Below are 20991 nucleotides of genomic sequence, written 5' to 3'. Positions count from 1 at the left end.
TCCCTGCCTGTTTTATTTATTTTTTTGCTTTTTTGTTTTTTTCTTATCGTACACATAGTGCCTCCTTTAAGCGCTTTCCCCCTCATCTGGGGGTAAAAGAAAAAAAAAAAAAAAAACAAGAAATGAAGCCTGCCTGTTTGGAGTTTACGGGATCAGAGAAGAGGTAAATATCATTTCCATAACATTTGAACCAGTTAACCACCAGCACAATACGGAGAAACACTACTGTAAGCGCCTGACAATGCCAATGAGGCTGGAACTCTGTGATTTGCCGCTCCGCCAAAGAAGAGGGAAGCAAGCGAAAACATGGAGGAGGTGAGAGGTCAACTGCGCTCTCCCTGCATCACTTTCCAAGCAGCCCCTCAAGCGCTGGTGATGTTTTAGGCAACAGTGCCTCAATTTGGGGGGAGGCCTGATGGATGCCGTTCCCAAGGTGAATGAAAAGAATAGCATTAAGCTGCACCACACTGCCTGGGGAGAGCTGCACTGCTTTGGGTGATTCATCTATTGATTATTTCTACCCAGGCATGGAAGGTGCCATGTAAACACACATATATTAGCAGTCTGCGAATTGCACATGTGCGCCCCGGACACACATCAGACATGGTGGATCCAGCGAAGCTCGCCTCGGGCCTGGTTGCTGTTTTATAATCAGATTCCGACTCCTAGCAGCTCGTGGGCATTCTCAAACCACAATCCAGATACATCAGATGGAGAACTAAATAGAGATGAATGAAAAGATGAAGGAATAAATAAATGCTAAATGTGCATTACCTCCACTTGTGTGGGCCGGCTATTATGGTATTGATTTAAGTTTGAGTTTTTGGAGTGTACTCACAGTGCAGTGTGTGAGTCAAATCAGATTTTTCTTTTTTTTTTTTACTAAAATAAAATAACCTCTAAACTTTTACAACAGGAAATCTTTTCAATTTAGAGAAAATTTGTGAAGTTTTCTACAGCGAGCTTAAATAAGTTAGTTTCACTGTTTTATGAAGTTTTTCTGTCCATGAAAACATGAGATTCCGGTGCAGTGTGGCACCAATCAGTCGCCCAGTGATGGCAACCATGCAATCTTCCATTAATTCACTTGGACTAATTACTTGATTTTCAAAAACTTTAAAAAATTGAAAACTCCCATTAGATGCTGAGGGTTTTTTTTTTTTCTTTGCTCATGTTTTCCAAGGTTCTGGAAGCTCAGTTTAATTTGGATGCTGTTAACATTTGTGCATCAAAAACTTCTGTGACTGGTTCAGATCCTACTTGGCGGACTGAAAAGAACAAAACCCACATGGGAGGTTCCTCAAGGCTGCGTTCTCGGGCCTCTTTAGATTTTACAGATTCCTGTATGACCACATTCTATTAGAGTCACTGATTCAGTGTGTCAATGTCACTGTGGGGTTGGATCAGAATTTCCTCCAAATGAATGATGAAAACACTCAGCTAAACTCAACTGTAATGATTAATTATCTTAATTGTTTCAACCTTGTTTTTCATGGTGTGAATTTGGTGCTGCTGATTTTTGTTTTGTTTCCTTTATTTTATCCTTGGAAGACTCAGAAATTGAAAAAACAGCTTAACCTTGTCGATAGTTTTATTGAAATACTTTGGATATGAAAAAATGTTTTCAGAGATTTTTGTGGTTTTTGTTAGGTTTTATGAAAATGTAATATTAAATATGTTCTAGACATTGTTAGGATCACCCAAAAAATTCTGAAGGGGCAGTTTCTTTCTGAAGGAATATTCTGGTAGAGTGAATCACAGAGATATTCACAGAGCTCTTGCTCAGTTAAAGCTTTTCAAAGTTCTGGTAGTTAATGACGATACAACTTTTCTATCCAACAGCATTCAAAGACTGAACAGTAGAGTTTAATCTGCAGGTTTGAGTAAAAAAAAACAACTGAAGTCAATAATTGATGTAATATTATGAAGCTTTTCTTACAGGGTGAAAGACATTGTCTTCAATTTTTTTATTTCAAATAAGCATCTTACTGAGTAGTTTTTTTTGTCCAAATCTTTCTTTTTTAATTTTACCTGCAATTTGTATACCTGTTACCCATAGAAACCAAATGATGATTAGTTCATAACAACTGTTTAGTTGGTGTCACTTTTTGTTTTTAGTTGCACCAGAGTCAAACTACTGAATGCACATCCTCCAAACAGGGTCATTCCAGATTTATGATTTGAGAACGGCAGCTTAACTGTACATACAGAAACAATAAAAATTGATTTAAATGCTTTCACTTAAAATGAAATAAATGCAGCACTTTCTCTATTGTTGCTAAAACATTCACTACCTTGGTTTTTTTCAACCTTTAGATTTTGAAGTATGAAAGAAAACCAATTAATTTTGTAGTAGTTTTCAAGAACTTATTGTGGAGAATAGATCTGTCTTTTGTCTCTTCTACACTTTCAAGAAACAAGTATAACAAGCTGCTACTAGATGGCTATTTAGTTTGCAGTGAGTTAAAAACCTTGTTATACGTCTATGTCGATAGTCCACCCATACACTGCAAAAATACAAAATCTTCAATAGGTTTGGTCTAGTTTCTAGTGCAAATATCTTACTAGACTTGAAACAAGACAAAACTGACTTACAAGTAACTTTTAAGCAAGAAATAGGAGCTTGTTTTAAGATCATTTCACTTATCACAAGACATTTTCCCCATGTTGTAAGTGAAATAATCTGCCAATGGATCAATAATAAAGACTTATTGACTTAAAACAAGCTTCTATATCTTTAAGTGAACTAATATATTTGCACTGGAAACTACACAAAACATTGTAAGATTTTATGTTTTTGCACCTGATATTAACCCAGTTTCTTAAATAATCTCTTGGTACTGTTAATCAATTAGTACTGTTACAGTAATTCTCCATGACAGGGTAGCATTAAATGTTCTCCTGCATTATAGACCAGGCTTTCTTGTGTCTGTATGATCAGGGATAGTTGTGCTCATGTTGGGATTCAACCTTTTCATGCATAAAACGATAATGCCAAAGTTGTCAGCTACGCTGGACGTCATAATTCTGAGCTGGAAGTAGAAACTTTTTCACGTTTAGACCAAGATACAAGTATAAAGAGGCTCCAGAGGCCACGCTACGTATATTTACACACATATCTTAAATAAAATGCTGGGTGTGGCATTCCTCCTCAGGGGCCATGATGGCATTCTTCATGACAACGGCAGTGCAACACAACTGTGCCCTTGAGGGCCAGGAGCCCCCTCTGGGGGGAGCACTTCAGAAACACGACAGGGTCAATGGTCACCTCCCATCATCCTCTAGCAACCGGCCCTCCTCTCTCTCTTTCTGTGCCTTCAGATAGAGCAAGCAGAGAGAAAGAGGAAGTCTTGAAGCGAGCCCACTCAGTCCAGGCCTGGCAAACTGGGAGCTTTAGCCACAGGCGGTTTTGGCTGGGTCTCCAGCTCACACAGCTCCCCGCTGTTCCTCCAAGGCCACGGCTGGATCAATACATATAGTAGCACGGATTCTTTTGGCACCCAAGTATAGCTCCGCAGCATTCCCCCAAGGTATGGGTCCGCTGAAGACAACAGCGAGTGCATGTGAGCAAAGTGGACCGAGTTTACTCACAAGGGCGATGAAATGCTTGGCATAAAACTGATGCTTCCAACAAGAATGTTGGAGGTTTTTTTTTTTTTACCTCCCCCCCTTATTTTGTTGCTGGGAATGATCAAAAATGCAATAATACATGCAGCTTTTTGTTGGACTTTTTTTATTCTAGGCGTGTCCCTGAAACCGATGTTGCTTTCATGGCTACTCGGTAAACACAATTAACAAATCATTTTTGACTAAAATTGCAATAAAATTGTGTGGCGTATTTTCAGGGATAAATCCACTAGAATGGATTAGATGAAAATCTTACTAAAAAAAAAAAAAAAGAAAAAAAGATATGCTGTTTGGATTGTAAATTTACAAGCAACACTCTTCTGCCACCTGCTGGCTGAAAACCAAACCACCCTAAAAAAAAATATATTTTTCAAAAAAGGACTATTAATACAGGTTACTTCTTCTTTGTTTTAAATAAACAACTAAAAGCTCTCAAATCAGCATTATATCCACTTTGGCACATGTTGACTGAAAAGAAAAAAAAAAAAATATATATATATATATATATATATATAAATCCATCAGCGACTCGAACCTGTACATTTGGCATTCTCCAGAGCAAAGCATTTCTGTTTAAACACATGAACATTAAATGAAAACTAAAAAGAAAAACAGCATAGCTTATGGAAAACTATGAGCTAGTCTAGCTTAGGTCAAACCCTAAACCCGGTGTCTTTAGTCCATGCTGAAAGCTGAGCCTCATATGCAGCTGGACACAGACGCAGCTCAGGCACCTAAAGAAAAAAAAACAAACATGTTTAAGAAGTGGAGAGTCAACCAACAGGTAATACTGCAGTGCCTTGCAAAAGCATTAATACCTGTCATCATTTCCACTTTGTCACATTACACAAACTTCAAATGTGTTTTATTGGGATTTTCTGTGACAGACCAAAACAAAGTAGAACATAGAGTAATTGTGAGGGGGGGAAAGGAAAATATGTGGTTTTAAATTCAGTTACAAAACAAAAGTCTAAAAATTGTGGCACAAATTTGCATTTCTATTCTGACACCACTACTTCAAATCCAATGAAACAAACTGCCTTAATAAACAGGACAACTCTAAACACTCAACCAATATTACAACACTATGCTTTAGATCAATGTTGGGCTGAAACAATTAATTGGAGTAATTGTGATTAATTATTGAAATACTCCAACTAATTTTGTAATCGATTAATTGTTAACTAGAGTGTTCAGAATCACAAAAGGAGATTTGCTAGAAGAGCAACATATTCAGAGCAGCAATTAAGCCAAAACTTTACAAAATATACAAACATTTTGCACTTAAAATAATAATGAAGTTTGTTTTATACTGAAAAAGGATATTTATATTTTTGCAAGGCACTGAAGAGTAGGAACTTACCATACTGATATGAGGACCTGGAAGGCGATGGAAGAGTGCCGTTTGGACCGCTGCAGGCTTGAGGGCCTGAGCCCACGCCGAGGCCCAGGCTCTTCAGGCGGGCCCTCTGCACAGCCAGGGCTACTGCCTGGGCAAATCTGGACGGCGCCACAGTCGTCTGGTCAGATACAGTGGAGGAAGCGTTGTTGTGAGCTACGCTAAATGCCTTCATGTGCCCATTGAAGAAAGGACTAGCTTGGGAATCTTCTTTCTCCACAGTTTCCATGTCCTCTGTAAAAACAACAGGTGGAGGAGGGGGAGGGAAGGCAGCTTCCTCATCTTCTTCATGTGAAACATCCTCTTCAATTTCTTCATGTGAAACATCCTCTTCAACAGTGCATGAACTACATGGAACCATGTCTGCATTAGGACTCAGACCAAACTCGCTCTGATTTTCTGAGTTATCATTGGCCGTTTCGCCATCACAACCATCCACTGGCGCTGGTGGAACTTCTGGTTCTTCCTCTTCCTTCCGTTTCTTGTTTGTTTCTTTGCAATCAATGAAAGGCAATTCAGAGCAGTCCTGAGTGTCATGCGTCATCTTGTGATCAGAGAAAGCCGGTTTCTTTAGGGGCATGACTTTAAAGGTAGTCCATCCAGTCCTCTGTCCTGGCTCCGTCCACTCGCTCTCAGTCGGGAGGTTAGATCTGAAAACAGACTCACGCTCTGCACAACGGTCTCCCTCATCCAGACACTTTGAAGTCGTAGACACGCAGGACGACATGTTGAAGTTTGGGAAGGCGGCGGAGTTTCTCAAACGCCTCACCAGCGTCCCTTTGGAGACCGAGGACGTGAGGACTTTAGCGAGAGCCGAGCGGGCGTCAGACATGTCTCTCCCTCGAAACGAAGGGCGATATGAGTCGGGCGCTTCCTGCAGACGAGTCAGTGATGGGCTTGAAGAGGACAAGGAATCATCAGTCTCTCTCAGCTCTTCCAGAGTCTTCAGGGACTCTTTGGACGATAGGGAATATGGGAAAAATCGACAATTTATAAAAAGAAAAGAAAAGAAAGAAAGAACACTTTCCTCTCTTCTAAAGTGGAATACCAGTGAAAAATAATTATCTTTGTATTGCCTTAGAAGGTTCTCAGTAAGCTCTCTTCAAGTTATTTACAGGTTAAAAACAGAAAACAATTATCTGAAGAATTTTATTGAAATATGAGCTCTTCTCGAAAAGGGAAAATTGGAAGAAAAAAAATATGTAGCCAATTTGGTTGAAATTGTTTCCGTGAAGCTCTTCATGATTCAAATACTTGTGGTGTAGATAGCATTACCTTTTTTTTTTTTTACTGCTTTCACACCTTGGATTATTTTTATGACCTAACAGGAATCCAGTGTGTGTTTAAAACGTTTTGGCATTTATGGAAAAGTAGCAAGAAAAAAAAAGACATTATTGAAAGAAAATCTTAAGAAAAAAAACAAAAACAATTATGCACAAATTTGTGTTGATCTATTGTAAAAACCCTAAACTTCCATCGCCAATGTTACACAGAAAAGCTTTTTTTTTCAGTTTTGCTTGCTGCCACATTAAGTCATTATTTTAGCAATTCATTTTATAAATTAAATCTAAAAAAAAAATTCAGTGGAGGAGAAATGCTTGCTGATTCGACAGCTTGTGAAAAATTAAAAACAAAGGCATTCGTGTTATCTCAAGTACTGAAATTCTGTTTACTTTTATTTTGAAAGCAAAAAATTTTATTTAAAAAATTACAAAAAAAAGCTTTTAATCAAGAACAAAACATAAAAATGACTTATAAGTTGTAATGACAGAAGTAAATATGTACTATATCAAGGAATTGAATAAAACAGAACATTTATCATTTTAAAAATAATAATGCTCTCATAGTTTGTCAAATTTGTTGATTAAGAGGCACCATGATGCATTTGTAAAATACCACCCATAATGAAACTGAAGTAAAAAAGATCAGATATGTTCAGGCCAAAAAGGTTGAAAACAGATTTTATGATGTAAAGGCAATATCCATGAAAGCCAGACGAATGGGAAGTAGGAAGAAGCCAACGCAGGAAGTAGACGGAGAGAGGAAGAGGGGGGTGGTGGAAGGAGAAGAGGAAGAGCAGATCCCTCAATCACCCCCTTCAGGGAACAGAGTCTGCAGCAGGAAGGAGAAAGAGCTCAGCTTCAGTCTGAAAGGTTTTCACATTGAACATAAAGATGCTCACAAACCTCCAACAAGCAGCAGCAAATAACCAGCAAATCCATCAACAGAGAGGGAATTCTAGATTACGGGAGGCCTCCACAGTGCAAGGAGGATGTTTGCCGACCGTAAAGTCTTGGCTGGGAGTTGTTTTTTCCAGTCTTACACCAACACCAGCTCAGCAAAGCGACACGTGGGTTCAAACACAAACAAAGCTGGAGTTGGAAGCAATTAGGTCATTAATTGGAGCACTTAGAAAAACTGCCATGATCAAATGCTTCTCGTGTAAACTAAAACCTCCTGTGTCTAAAAGCGAATCAATGAGAGGGAGCAATGCAGCCAGAGGGGAAGCAGCAGGGAAACAGCAGGCAGATTAATACAGAGGGAATGAAAGCGTGGACAATAGAGGGATTTATCTCCAAACAGGCAGGAACCAATACGCTCTATGAACAAGGGTTACTTTAATTGCCCCAAACGGGGGTTAAACTGTTCAGCACTGATAAAAAGCTACGGATTTAGCTGCTAAATCTTCCATTTGATGCCATTTGCAGTGACATTTAATCTTGATTTAATGTGATGTCTTTTGGCATTGAGTGACGCTGCGAGGATTTGAGGGAAAATTGGTAATTCAGAGAGTTTGGAACCCGTTGATTTCTTTTTAAATACTGTTAAAGCGGTATTTATTAATAAACACCAAGGAGCAAAATAAAGACAACAACTGAAAAATCTTACCTCCCGCATTAGTTTCTTCTCTCCGCTCATATTGTGTGCTTGCACAGGGAGGCGGTGGAGCCCTCCTCTTCGTACTCCTTAAAGTAAATTCTCCAGATGACTACGGAAGACATTTTTTGCAAAATGAATTTTTATTTGCCTGAATTCATTTCAAAATACAATAAAAAATGTTTTGGAGTTGTTAAAACGAGAGGAAGAGAATGCATATTTCCTGATATACCTGTGCTCCTTGGATACAGCAGGTGCTCAGGTTGCTAGGGACGCTCTGGGACACGGCAACAGGTGGCAGCGGCGCTGGGCGTTTTTTGGGCGTGTCGGCCGGCAGGGTGTTGGTTGACAAAACGCTCTCTGAATTCCCACGGACTCTCACCTGCTTCCCCAGGCCAGGAGACGTTGGAGCACTCACTGACCCATTCTACCGAAAAGTAAAACGTGAGCTTATAAAAATAAAACACTTTCAATCAAGTTCCAGAAAACCCAGAATAAATACCGTTTCGTTTTTCTTCTTGCGTCTTCTGAAAAAGCTAAAGAAGCCTCTTTTCCTTTGTTTCCTTTCCTTCCTTTGCAAGTCTAAGAAATACCAACATTAGTAGAGCAAAAACTGGCATATTACACACTACATAATTAGGGGTCGTGCATGTTAAGTCATGATATGCGTCTGTTTGTGTGTGTGTGCTACCTTGTGATGGAGTTGGTGAGATGACCTCTGTTGGTGTGCCAGCTGTTAAAACAAGAAAACAGAAAAATCTTTTCTACACAACAGAAAAATATGCTTTTCATTGAGAAACTTCTGGCTATTTTCAATTTCCTTCTCACATATTCTAACTTCCATAAGTCAACCTATAGAACAAGTTGGTAAACAAAACATATTTGTTAAAACTAACACAATGTTGTGACAGTTTCATATGAGAAAAGATGGAGCGGCGCTACCTCCTCCCCGTGTTACTATTGCCGTCTGAAGAAATGAAGTGGTCCCGACAAAAAACAACCAATCAGAGCCAGGAGGAAGGTCATAGCGCTGTCAATCAACCCCGTGAATGCGCTGGTAAATGTGCTAATGGTGGAGAGACCACTCACCGTTACAGAAAAAAAAATAACGTTTATCCGCCATCATCAGTGGCAATGCTAGCTAGCCTTAGGAGGGTGGGAGGTAAGCGGCATGAACACAGGCATGATTGGCAGCACAAAGATCCTCCTTATGCCTCTAATTGGTCGTTTCTAGTTAGCACTGGGAGAAGGCAGAAGAGCTTGCCTTTTTTACAGGTCTTTTGTCTCATGCTAAACCTTTATGACATGCTGACAGCTTTAACAAATACTTAGAAAAATATTTTTTATAAAATGTACATACTGCAATTTTATGGTCATTATTTTGATTTTTTCCAATGGCAATTAGGTGGTTTTCTTTATCCATTCCATAACATTCGATTAAAGAAAAAAAGGCTATAGCTGTAAAGCGACAAGTATTGGAAAAAAAATTACTTTTGGCAGTTTTTCCCCCCCCGCCCCCATCTATGGAGAAATATAAGACGATACACACCTTATATCTTAAATAAAAGCCAAAAGAGGGTCTCTGTGTGTCTACTATTCAACATACCTCTTCCAGCTGTCTTGTTTTGGCAGTCTGCGGAGTCCTGAGCTGCTGTGTCTTTAGCGAACACCTCCCTCAATCCGTGGTCGTTCAAGGTCTTGGTCAAATCCAGCGGCTCTTTGGACTGCAGGTCTCTCAGTAAGACGGTCGTCTCCACGTTAAACTCACACTTGTCGCACACTGCCGGCAGCACCGTCTCGAGCGGCAGCCTGGGATTCACCCGCAACACTGTCTTATGGGACTTATTGTAGTTGATCAGTAGACGTACGGTTGCCTGAAATGTAAAAAAAATAAAAAATACTTTTTAATAACACATGTTGCTTCTAAATCCCTTCCCCCCCTATTTTTAATAATTCCTACTTCGGGCATGTACGGCTTCTTCGTTTTTTCTTCAGTCCATTTAGGCTTCAACAAAATCTTCTCAGCTTCTAACAAGCCGATAGGAGAGTTTGGCTTGAAGCTGATGTTGTTCTTGTTAGGCGACAGGAACTCAACAGTGTAATCAGAAGGATTGAGATGGTAATTTGCACACAGTGTCACGAGTAAGTCCATCACTGGTTTACTGAAGAGAGAGAGAAAAAAAACTTTCATTAGTGTTCTCACCCTACTTAAGATGCAGTTGTGATATGTGTTGTAGCACATAAAGGTTTTACAGATTCCAGCAGATGTGTTTAAAAAAAAAAAAAAAAAAGCGATAAAGCTCACCTTCCATGCACTGTAATGTTCTTTTCAATCCCCGCTGGGAGAACGACGCACAGCGAGTGTTCCCTTTCTAGCGGATTTATTTCATCCATCTCAGGGGACAGACAGAGCACTCAGGGTCCACTGGGAATCGGAGACTGCGTCCAGTATCAGGTTAACCTCCTGAAACACAGATTGTACACCAAATAAAAAGCAGTTCATACACGGAATGTAAGATTTGCAAAAGGATTTCAAGAACTTCAATATATAGCAAAATGCATCATGAAAAATATAGTTTCTGTCTCGAGGGATTTTATTTTGTGAAAATACCTTCATGTACTGTTACATGAAATGTGCAGAGCAGCTTTTTTTATTTTAAAATAAATGTTTAAAGTTGACTGAGTGTAGTTTTTTTAATATATATTACTAGTGTGATTAGATATGACTAAAATGGGTGTAGATTGTACAACTAAAATTTGGTAGAAAATAAGTTTAGAAAATTTGGGGAGAAAAATGAAAGCTCATAAAAAATTTAACAGAACATAGAAATTTATTAAAATAGATTTTTTTTTTAGAGGGAAGGGTGTGAGGTTAATAAAATATGGGGACATATTTCATTGTGGGAAAATATTTCAAAACATGATTCATTTACTTTAAATATTTCATACTCCTGAGTTTGCAGCATGTTTATTTCATGATGCAGGCCTTCAGTTAAACTGATCTGCTCGTTCAGATGTCCACATGACAAACCAAAGTGACAGATTAAATTATTTCAAGATAGACTATAGTACATAAAATGTGGAGCAATTTAAAAAAAACCTGAAATATATTGAATGATTTTTACATAAAATGTGTTTGAATAACAAGTCCCAAAATTATTTATATATTTAAGAAACTTAGACATGTTTTATATTTATGTATTTATAATTTTACTTCAATAAGAAAAGCTAATTATTTATATAGTGTAGTGTGGCACCTTTGGCCCTTCACACAAATCAAGCATAGGACCCCATAAAATCTAGGATCGGCCCTGTCTTCACTTAAAGTGCAGCAACGCAGCTGTTTCAAGTACGCCAAAACAATTCCTTTACTTAGCTTATCAAATTCAAGTCTAAATAAAATGCTGAAAAATATGTTATTTTTCTAGTTTAGCCTTGTAAAGTTCCTCAAAAGTTAAAGAAGTAAAGGTAGAGCTCAGTTGAAACCACAGCTGCTAACTCCAGCGTTTCCCAGGGAATGACGGAGCAACTTACCGTCGGCTGCCTCAGTAAGTTTTACTTCGTCACTCTTCGTCCTTGCCAGTCGCTCTTTAATGGCTCTCTGTGCTCAGCTTAAACTCAGTATGGTGCAGTTCGGCCTCGTCAACCAGTTCGGTTAAACTCAGCAGTCCGTCTCACTGGATTTTACATCAGGTCAGTGGGGCGTGCCAGCTAAACAGCTGTGTGTCAACTCGTCAGCACGCGCCTGCCCTCTTTTTCCTCCCAGCGCGGTGGTACGCGCGCGCACACGACCACCCACCACTGCTTATTTTTACCTACAGCTACTTTTGTTGTCTACATAGCCGATATTATAAAGAGTATCTATTTAATTTATAATGTAGCTTGTATCAGGTGCGGTCCTTACAAGAATGGCGTACTTCCCCTTTGCCCCTCCCTTAGAAATCGATCTATTTCTGAATCAGTGGAGCGGTGACTTGCTTTCTCCTTTAGATATTATCAAGACATCTTGTAATTTTGCTGAATACATCAAATCCTAAGGTATCTGCTAAGCGACATTTTGCATAACAACCACAAACAGAGGATTTTCTGTGACAGACCAGCACAAAATAGCACTTAATTGTGAAAAAGAAGGAAAATAAAGAGTTTTTAAATGATATTTTTACATAGAAAATTCTGATTTGCATGGTTCCCAACTCTGACCAACTTCCTTATACCTAATTGGAAAAGAATCCCCACAGCATAATCCTACCACCACCATGCTCCACCTTTGTGATGATCTGTTAGTTTTGCACAAAGACCAAAAGGTTCGCAATTGCGCTCTTGGTTAGTCACATAAAGCTTCATTAAAAATACTGAAGACTGAAGTTGTATTAAAAACATATATATGATAAAGTTTAAATGATATGGAATATGGATAGAAAAAGGATTACACAGAAATGTGCTGTTTTTATATATGTAAAGAAGGTACTAATTTAAGAAGTAAAATACTTGATAATACCAACACCTTCAGCTAAACTCTTGTAAACATGGCTAGCTCTCTGTAATGCTAGCTTCTAAATAAGCTTACTGTGTTTCTTAAAGCAGAGGGATTAGAGCTGCGGGAAGACTGCCTCTCCATGCTGTCACATTCAGAAACTCTTCTAATAAATCCACCTATGCGCTGCTCACTAACCTGTGCCCACCGATTGGTCTCATTCTCCTTCAGCGGTCTCTTCTGCTCTGTGAAGTGATAGAAAGAGTTGGAGATGGAGAAATTTCTATTCCCTTCTAATCCCTGTTCAGCAGTCTAAGGCTACCACACCTATGAGGCCCTGCCCAGTCACATGACAGCACTTTACATGTCTGTGTTTGTGTGTGCCTCATTCCGAGAGTGAGATGCATCTGCTCCTGGTGACCCGGTAAAGCAAAGCTCCGTTATACTCTTAAAAATGCAACTGAATGGGGGGGAAAAAAAGAAAATAAATAAATACATTAGAGAAATGTAACAAATCGGATGGTGGCATCATCATGATGTGGAGACCACAGGAAAACAGAGGTTCATCAGAGTTGAAGGGAAATATTGAAGGTAAACGTAGGGACATAACGATAATGAAAATGTTCAATTAAATCGAACACAGTCTGGTTGAGTAGGAACAAAATAAATAAAAGGGAGTCGCACAGCTGTGACATAAACACAAAGTGATCTTCATCTGAGAACATGTGAGTATCTAAGTAGCTGTTTTAATCAAATCAAGTCTGAGGAACACATGTCCACACCTGCTGTAATCTCGTAATCTCATGATGAAGTCTGTCACTGGAGACTCGGTGGGTTTCTACGGGGGCTGGCTGCGGTAAACAGATCACTGTGTGACTGTCTGCTATAATGAGCTTTCTTTGACGACTGTGAAGTAATCAAAGAACCTGTTTAGTCACCATCCAGGCTGTTTCCATGTGTCACGGCGAAATCTGTTGTTTCTTGGAAGGAGCAACTCCACAACAAATAGATAATGCACACAGACATGCATCAGAAAATTGTGAAATGTGGCTTTATTCAACCCTCTTTTGTCAAATCCTCCCAAATAAACATAGAATATTAAAAAGGCCCAAAGCGGTTTAATATTTCTGCATTTCACTGCAGCATAGCATTCCCCCACAATCAAGCTTTTCTCTAAATATTAGGTTGTAAAACGAATTTTTTTAGTGATGTACACATTAGGATTTCCTACACGTCTTTGTGTTTTCCCACATTTACTCCGATTTCAGCATCTCAAATGTTCACGCACATAAAGCAGCAGACAACAGGGACGATGACATGTGAAGTACAAGCCACTTTTAGCCAGTGTTCGAACAAGGCTTCAAAATTTCTCCCTCTGCTGCTAATGAAACAGACTGCAAATTCACAAAGAGCCGTGAAATACGACGCTCAAGGAAAACATGACATAATGTTTTGGGTTTTTTTTTTTAGAAGATGTTTGCATTGACTCATTTTACAACCCTGCATAAATCTGATAGTATATTTCTAAGTGACTTAACTCAGTTGGGATTCCCTAATAGGTGCTAGCATTGAGCATGAAGACTGGAATTATAAACGTGTTCCTTGTAGATTTGATATGTTACCTTGTAGCAGTCTTGTAGCTTTGTGTGTATAAGACTATATGAACAGTCAACATAAAGATTTAGCACATGCCATAACTTGATAGCTTACAGTTCTCTGTATAGCGTCAAAAACACAAAGTAATACCTAAGAAATATGGTGTTTTGTAGACTTTGACTATGTCTACTTTCTCCCATGCTGTAACTCTATATAATAGCATGGCAGCAAACTTGAGATATGTTTTGTAAAATTCTAAGGTTATAAAACACTAACTGAAATGCATTCATCAAGCCTGATTATAAGGGTGTGTTTATATGAGGTGTCAAATATGTTCCCATACTGAAGTGAAACTCCTTTCAGCCATGTGAGAAGGACGTGGTTCACTGAGCACAAGGGTGTGTGTCCACCCTGAGAATGACGCTTTCCCCTTTCTACAACAGGGGTTTTGTTCAACTGACAATATTTGAATGTTTTTGTTTTATTATTATTATTATTGTAGGCACAATACTTTATGCATAACTGCAGCTGTACAGTTATGTGCGAAGATGGCGTTGCTTTTCTCAATCCAAGCGTTCAATGGAGATGCCAGATGTAACTTTGCAAACCTAAGACCTGCTGCCAAATTCTGAAAAAAAAAATATTACCTGTAACTGTTCTTCAATATTGGGAGGAAATAAAAAATTGTGGTTTTAATTTTAACTTTGCATACAAAGTTTTTAAGGAGTTTCCACAGTACCTACTGTCATACAGCAAAAGTGAAGCTACTTTTTCCACACTTCTGCATTCTGTTTTCAGGTTGTTTTTTTTAGATAGATCTTTTCTATTACGTCTTTGAGCACAGTTTGGAGTAATGGATGTCACATATTTTGAAAGTGGCCATCTTGACTTCTCCAACTGATAGGCAGAAACAATTGCTTCAGAAACAATGGTGTACACTCTTGGAGTGTCTGTCTACATTTTTTTTCTACTTTTACAGTCTTTCTCAGTCTAGAGTAGTGGACTTCAATTTGTTTGAAATTTGTCTTTTATTCAACAACAATTTCTTCTCAAAGGTCATGCTGATGGCTTTTCTCACTTGGCACTGTTTTAATAAAAACCTTTCTGGACCAGACAAACACATAAATACTTCTTAAACTGTGCATAGTATGGACTAAAGGATTTTAGATAATTTGGAAAAAGCTGGTAGACTGTAGAGTGGCGTTGCTTTTTAATGCATTGATTAATATAAAACATGTAGAGAATTGTGTGTTTGTCAGTTTCAGACTGATTTGAAACTCTTCCAGTATGTGTTAATACATAAAACAAAATCTGTTTTCCAGATACAGAATTGTATTTATTTTTGTTCACGTCATTGTTTTCTAACGACATAACTTCCTTTACAAAGGCCATGTTTCCTGTCAGCCACATTGAATAAACGTCCCATATCCCTTTACGTAACATAGGTTGTGTAATTCCACAAATTATCCGGCAGGTAGCAGTGTTTCTCCAGAAAAGATGGACAGAGTGAAACGCCTCGTTCGCAGAATACGTGGTCTGTGGACACTAAGGTGGTCGCCACGTGAGGTTGCACGTGTCTGAAAACCTAAACAAGTATCGAACACGTTATTAAACCATTGTGAATTATGATGATCAGAAAAAAAAAATTAAATAATGAGCATTGATACATCATAATTCATATGTTGTTTTTTATATATATGGTCAAAGAACTATGAGTGAAAAGAAAGCAAAATAAAAAATGCTAGTTAAGAAAAACATAACAATAAATAATACTACCAATAATACATATATTGTTATTATTATAATTATCAAAAATTATATTATAATAATTGATGATAATATAATAATAAAGTAGACAATAATAACACAACAGTAAACTTTATAATAATAATAATAATAATAATAATAATAATAATAATAATAATAATAATAATAATCGACCTATAAAATATAATATCACCTGAACTTTAAAATATTGAGAAATTCTGGCTTTTTCTTTTGGTGACGGACAACAGGTTGCTCGCATCTCGAACCGTGGTTTGAAATGTTCTAGAAGTGCTGCACGTACGGGCCATTTTGTGACGGTTCCCGTGTTAACGACACTCGCTCCCAGACCGCCGCGCCGTGCTAACCAACCGGAAGCGCGGAATGATTTCTCCACGGCAAGCAAGGGCGGATAAAAAAAGGAGGGGAGAAAAAAGCTTCAAAGAGTCGCTTATTAGATGATTATACGTTCGCCTAACGGGATTTCACAAAAGAAGGGGAAAAGCCTTTAAATCTCGCATTGACTGACCACCCATTTAATCACTGTAGGATTATTCTTTTGGATATGGGCTCTACCTTCAGGGTCCCCACCTGCTGGGCACCGTAATGGTGGTAAGTATTCACATATTTTTTTTTACTGAACATAAAAAATATGTAGCCTGACAGTTTATTGGGACTCAGTAATATGTGGTTTCTCTCCCATTTTAATTGCCAATTTTGTGTGACGTAATTTTTAAGCGTTTTTGTGATAAATTAATCCATGTAACATCAATGGTCTATGCTTCGGTGTGGTGTTTTTATCTTTTTTCTATGATATCCCTCCGCTAATTGCGCGCTCGCCAGGCATATTCAGCGTTGTTCCTCTGCATATTTTTCTCCTTCAGTGATGAGGTTTCAAATGTAAAACAAAGGTTAATGTATATTTTTTTCCTCTATGTAAAACCAGCCAGTCATTAAAGAGGAAATCTACCCCTGTTACGAATCAAATTGTCTTTTCGTCGTGACAAACAAACCTGTGTGAGACAAAAACTAGAATCTTTCACGACCTGCGCGTGCTGGTAACGAATTTTTTCGAGATCTTTTTTTTGTTGTTGTTGTTGAAATTATACCCGAGGGTGTGTGACCCAGAAACGGACAACATTCATCCAGGTTTCGAACAGGTAGGCAAGACCTACGTGTGAGTGAGGTGACAGGGGGAGAAAGAAAAAGAAAAAAAAGCTCCTCCATCTATTTTTGGAAAATCAGTGTGCGCGCGTGTGTGTGTGGGTGCGTGTGTGTGCGTGTGTGTAAGGAAATGACAACAGTGCACACACATCTGGGAAGGACACGCCCAGACTCATTCAGAACCATTTGTTCGACTGTCACTTTTAGATCACCTTTCACATGTATAGTTTACTCATTTACAAACCAGTCGTTTTCCCCCTTGCTCGTCATTCTTGAGAGTCGCCATCTTTAAACTCGTCAATAACGCATAAGGTGTCATTAGGTTAAAACTATCAAAAATAAGGTCGTCCTCTGTCTGCTTGGCAATAATGTCATTTTGCACTTTCCAGATCGGGTCATTAGAGGACAGTGAAGTTGCCTTGCGATTCGAAACGCCTTTAAAGGGCTATTTCACTCACTTTCAGAACTATGGATGCAGATAGCTCAGACATGATTCTGGCTGGATAACAACCTCTCTTTTTGGCAATATTGCTAGAGCTCATTAACATTGATTGGTTGCCTGGCACAAACGCTGCCACTGCCATGCTTAACAGCTTGACAGGAAACAAACAGACAAAATAGCTATAATAGAACGTAATGTATTTGACCATATATCAGCTATTTTGAAAAATGAAAAAGCCTGTGTGATTAAACACATAATGAAACATCCACAACTGTATTTATCTTTAAAAGTATATAAATATTACCGTTGGGTGTCATTTATTTTATTTTTTCAGGCTAGGTTTTAGCAAAAAAAAAAAGTTTTATTTTGTATCTGATACCACTAACTGAAAACATGCTCTGCTAAATAGAAGCTAACATTGCTGCACAATAATTTAAGCAATCTTCGTTATGCCTCTTAAGAAATCCTTTGCATTAATAAAATATCCTGAATGACCTCCACCAGGTGAGACTTAATGTTTATCTAAAACAAATAAATAAAGGTTGACCGTTATCTATTTCTGACAGCAGCATCTGTCATTTTTAAGTGACAAAAGAGGAAATAGGAAAAACTCTGAACAGGTGGAAATACTTTTTCAACAGCACTGTTTACATAGCCAAATATAAAACAATCTGGCACAGAACAACTTAGCCATTTTTCAGGCATTTTATGTTTTGAAACAAGGAGGATAGGAGTCAGCAAAATATGCGGAACAGCTCTTTATTCAGTGGTTTGAATCAGAAGCCAACTTCAGCCGGTTTCCAGAAGGAGGTGGCAGTGGAGGGTGTCTGCTGCCTCTTCCGTCTCTAAAGCCAATGAAACCCTCAACCTCGGTTAGTCTCCCACCTGTGTGCGCGTGCAAATACCCACGCTTACGGGGCTTTTTGTTTTATACCGTCCTGAGTGTTTACTCTTGTGGAGGTTTCATCGTGTATTTGCTGTGGGAGTATCCAGAGGGTGCTTCTCGTTAGTGGCGAATGTGACGCTTTTGAGGTGAACACGGAGACGTCGTCAACATGGCGACAGCTGCTGCTGCTGTTGCTGCTGTGGCTCATTGTGAAGTCGCGACAACTCAGGTACCGTCCGACTTTCTTCTTTCTCGTCAACCTTCACGTGTACGCTGGAAGAAATCAGCGCGCGGAGTTTCTGCCTGATTGCGTGTCAGGTTCTAGCGCGTGGAAACGTTGTCAGAGTTGCTCTAAGGTCACTTTCTCTGAAATTCAGCCAATTAAAAGTACCTAACGGGTTTTCTTCCGCCAGCAGCAGCTTCTTGTACATGTCGGCCCATCTCTGCTGGGTTTCTACGGCAGGCTTTAGACAACCCTCAGCAGAAAAATAAGCGACTTTAATCGAGGTTTCCATTTGTTTGTTTTGGAGACAGCTGCCTTCCTCTTCTTCAGCACCATGGACAGCGAACCATCTGTCCATGGAAAATCATGAGCATGAAGACTGATAAAGGAGGCGTAATGTTAAAGAGAGGAAGACTACCCTGAGACTCTGTATGTAGTTACCATTTTTGACTAACTGCTTCCATCTGTCTTCAAAAGTTGTTACTTTTGAAAAATATTCACACAAGTATTATGTATTTATGTATATATATTTTTTTTTTAAAAATCAGATGCTATTATTAAACGTCGTTCTCTCCATGCATAATAAATAATCAGTAATGTGCTGAAAGTTTTACCCTTCAAATGCCGGCCTGGCTTGTGATTATTATTAACATTAGGATGTTTTGCTAGCATTATTTTTTAGTTAACTTTAAACATGCATTCTGCTCGTTATTCAGTAAAACTTGTCTAAAGTAAGCAGTCCTCTGCTGACATGATGCTCTAGCCTTTTAGCATGCCAACCATACTTTCAGGTAGCTTTACCTTTATAACAGTAATAAATTATTTTCAAGAGGATCCAGCAGGACTCTGGTCACCTTCCCTTAAATCTTAGGTGTTCTTAAACTATCATTACTTTCACAAAGATGTCACATTCTTATTAAGCAGGTTTTTGCATTTCTCTTAAAATCACAGTAAACAAAACTACAAACATCCAGCAGTTTTTACCGAGAAGCAGAATTGTGCTATGAGAAAATCCATCCAGGAAATGAGCAGACTGTGTGTTTTGGATGTACAACGATCCCCAAATAAATTTTGTTCAATTCAGTAAAACCTTGTTTGTTTTGTTTGTTATCAAGGGGATGAAGAAAAACACAAAACATTCATTTTTGTGTTCTCATACATAGAAAAAGCCAACCAGAGTTTTCAACTTGACGATTTTGATCCTCACGAAAAAAAAGTTTCTTCAAACCTTTTTTTTTTTTTTTCCTGGGTGGAATGACCAAACGATAGACAGCTGCAGTCATTTTAGACTTAACTGAGTGGAAAAGTTTTGAATTTCTAATAGATTTTTCATTCGCATAAGAATGTATGATTGAAAATATACCACTAATATTTGATTCAAGCCTTCTTAGCAAGTCACACACCTAGCTGGATACTTGATCACTCTTTTTGGAAGAATTAGGAATACTGATTAAGATAAGTGGATTTTCTGAAACTTCACGTTTCACATTTTATTATTTTCTTATGAGGTCAATGCAAATTGCTTCTATTTACAGTAGTTTGAACAAATTATCCTGAAATTTGCATTGACGTTTTTTGTTGTAATAATTTAATTCTATAAAGAATAACAATTAATGGATGACTGTATGTCGCTCACATCTGTAGTTAGTATTTGTATGTGTGAGTCAGATCATATCTTACTATGTAATCTTTCCATAAGCAGAAATATCTTCTGGCCGTCCATGTTACCAGTCTGTCATGTTAAATTTGACTGCACAGACGGCCACCATGACAGCTACGCTTAGAGGTGTAGGGTCGGAGGTGAAGATGAGGACTAATGCGTCTACAAACAGCTGGACAAGCCATGAAGCCACACGTTGCAACACAAGATCCTTTGGGAGATTTTAGGACACATGGATGTGTTTAATGGATCTTCTGTCGCAAAGATCCTCATTGACCACAGTTTGAAATCTGCAGCAGATTTAAGTGTGAAAAAGATGCCTCATTCTGTCAGACCCATAAAGCACAGATGAGAAAGACAAAAGAAAATAGGCACATATTGGATCTGATCATCACAATATTTACCAATATAATCGCTATGACAATTATGACTTCATTTTAAATCCCCTGACTGATGTACAAAATGGCTAAATGTGACTTGTTTTCCTCCAGTAAACACTTCCACACAGAAGAGTGTTGTTATAATCACAACCTTAAAGTGTTTATTTGGCAAGATGTCTGCACTAATAGAGAGAAAGATCAGACTTTTTTTCTAATTTCCTGAGTAATCACCAGTTAGTCTAGTCAAACAGAAGATCATCTATTTCTAGTCAGTGAATTTCTGGCCCCAGATCACAATACTCCCAGAAAAATAGATTTCTTTTATCATTTCATACCATATTACCAGACATCTCTAGTATCTATCTGAACATTATCTATAGTTACTACTAGGTCTGTCATGAAAACAAATTTTGCTGGATGTTAAAATTGTCCTGGAAATGATTACAATAAACTGTAATATTGTCCTTTTGAGATCATTTTTAGCTAATATAGTAATAAT

The 20991-nt window shown here is 38.3% G+C and overlaps 2 protein-coding genes across 7 annotated transcripts in view; one reads left to right on the top strand and one right to left on the bottom strand.

Moving 5' to 3' along the window:
- Positions 1-3716: 3716 nt before the first annotated feature.
- On the bottom strand, positions 3717-11660 carry LOC116715600 (cordon-bleu protein-like 1). Its single transcript, XM_032556075.1, has 10 exons — positions 11438-11660; positions 10209-10367; positions 9864-10065; positions 9510-9777; positions 8595-8636; positions 8406-8485; positions 8136-8330; positions 7916-8015; positions 4991-5980; positions 3717-4361 (listed from the first exon to the last, which is right to left on the bottom strand). Exons 2-10 carry the CDS (start codon positions 10295-10297, stop codon positions 4354-4356), a joined length of 1974 nt encoding a protein of 657 aa, XP_032411966.1. The 5' UTR covers positions 10298-10367; positions 11438-11660; the 3' UTR covers positions 3717-4353.
- A 4398-nt stretch (positions 11661-16058) lies between these two features.
- LOC116716214 (sodium channel protein type 2 subunit alpha-like) overlaps positions 16059-20991 on the top strand; it is a 39205-nt gene continuing 34272 nt past the window's right edge. For 2 of the 6 annotated variants that reach the window (XM_032557108.1, XM_032557109.1), the window contains exon 1: positions 16066-16349. The gene's annotated coding sequence lies outside the window, so the exon portion shown is untranslated. Of the gene's footprint in view, positions 16350-16878; positions 16898-18173; positions 18459-20991 lie in introns of those variants that run through there. The other 4 variants (XM_032557114.1, XM_032557113.1, XM_032557111.1 and 1 more) reach the window with 4 other exon arrangements.

The sequence above is a fragment of the Xiphophorus hellerii genome, chromosome 24 (assembly GCF_003331165.1).
Source record: "Xiphophorus hellerii strain 12219 chromosome 24, Xiphophorus_hellerii-4.1, whole genome shotgun sequence".
NCBI lineage: Eukaryota > Metazoa > Chordata > Actinopteri > Cyprinodontiformes > Poeciliidae > Xiphophorus > Xiphophorus hellerii.
Note: the sequence above shows the minus strand (reverse complement) of the source record. Positions and strands in the feature narration are given on the sequence as shown.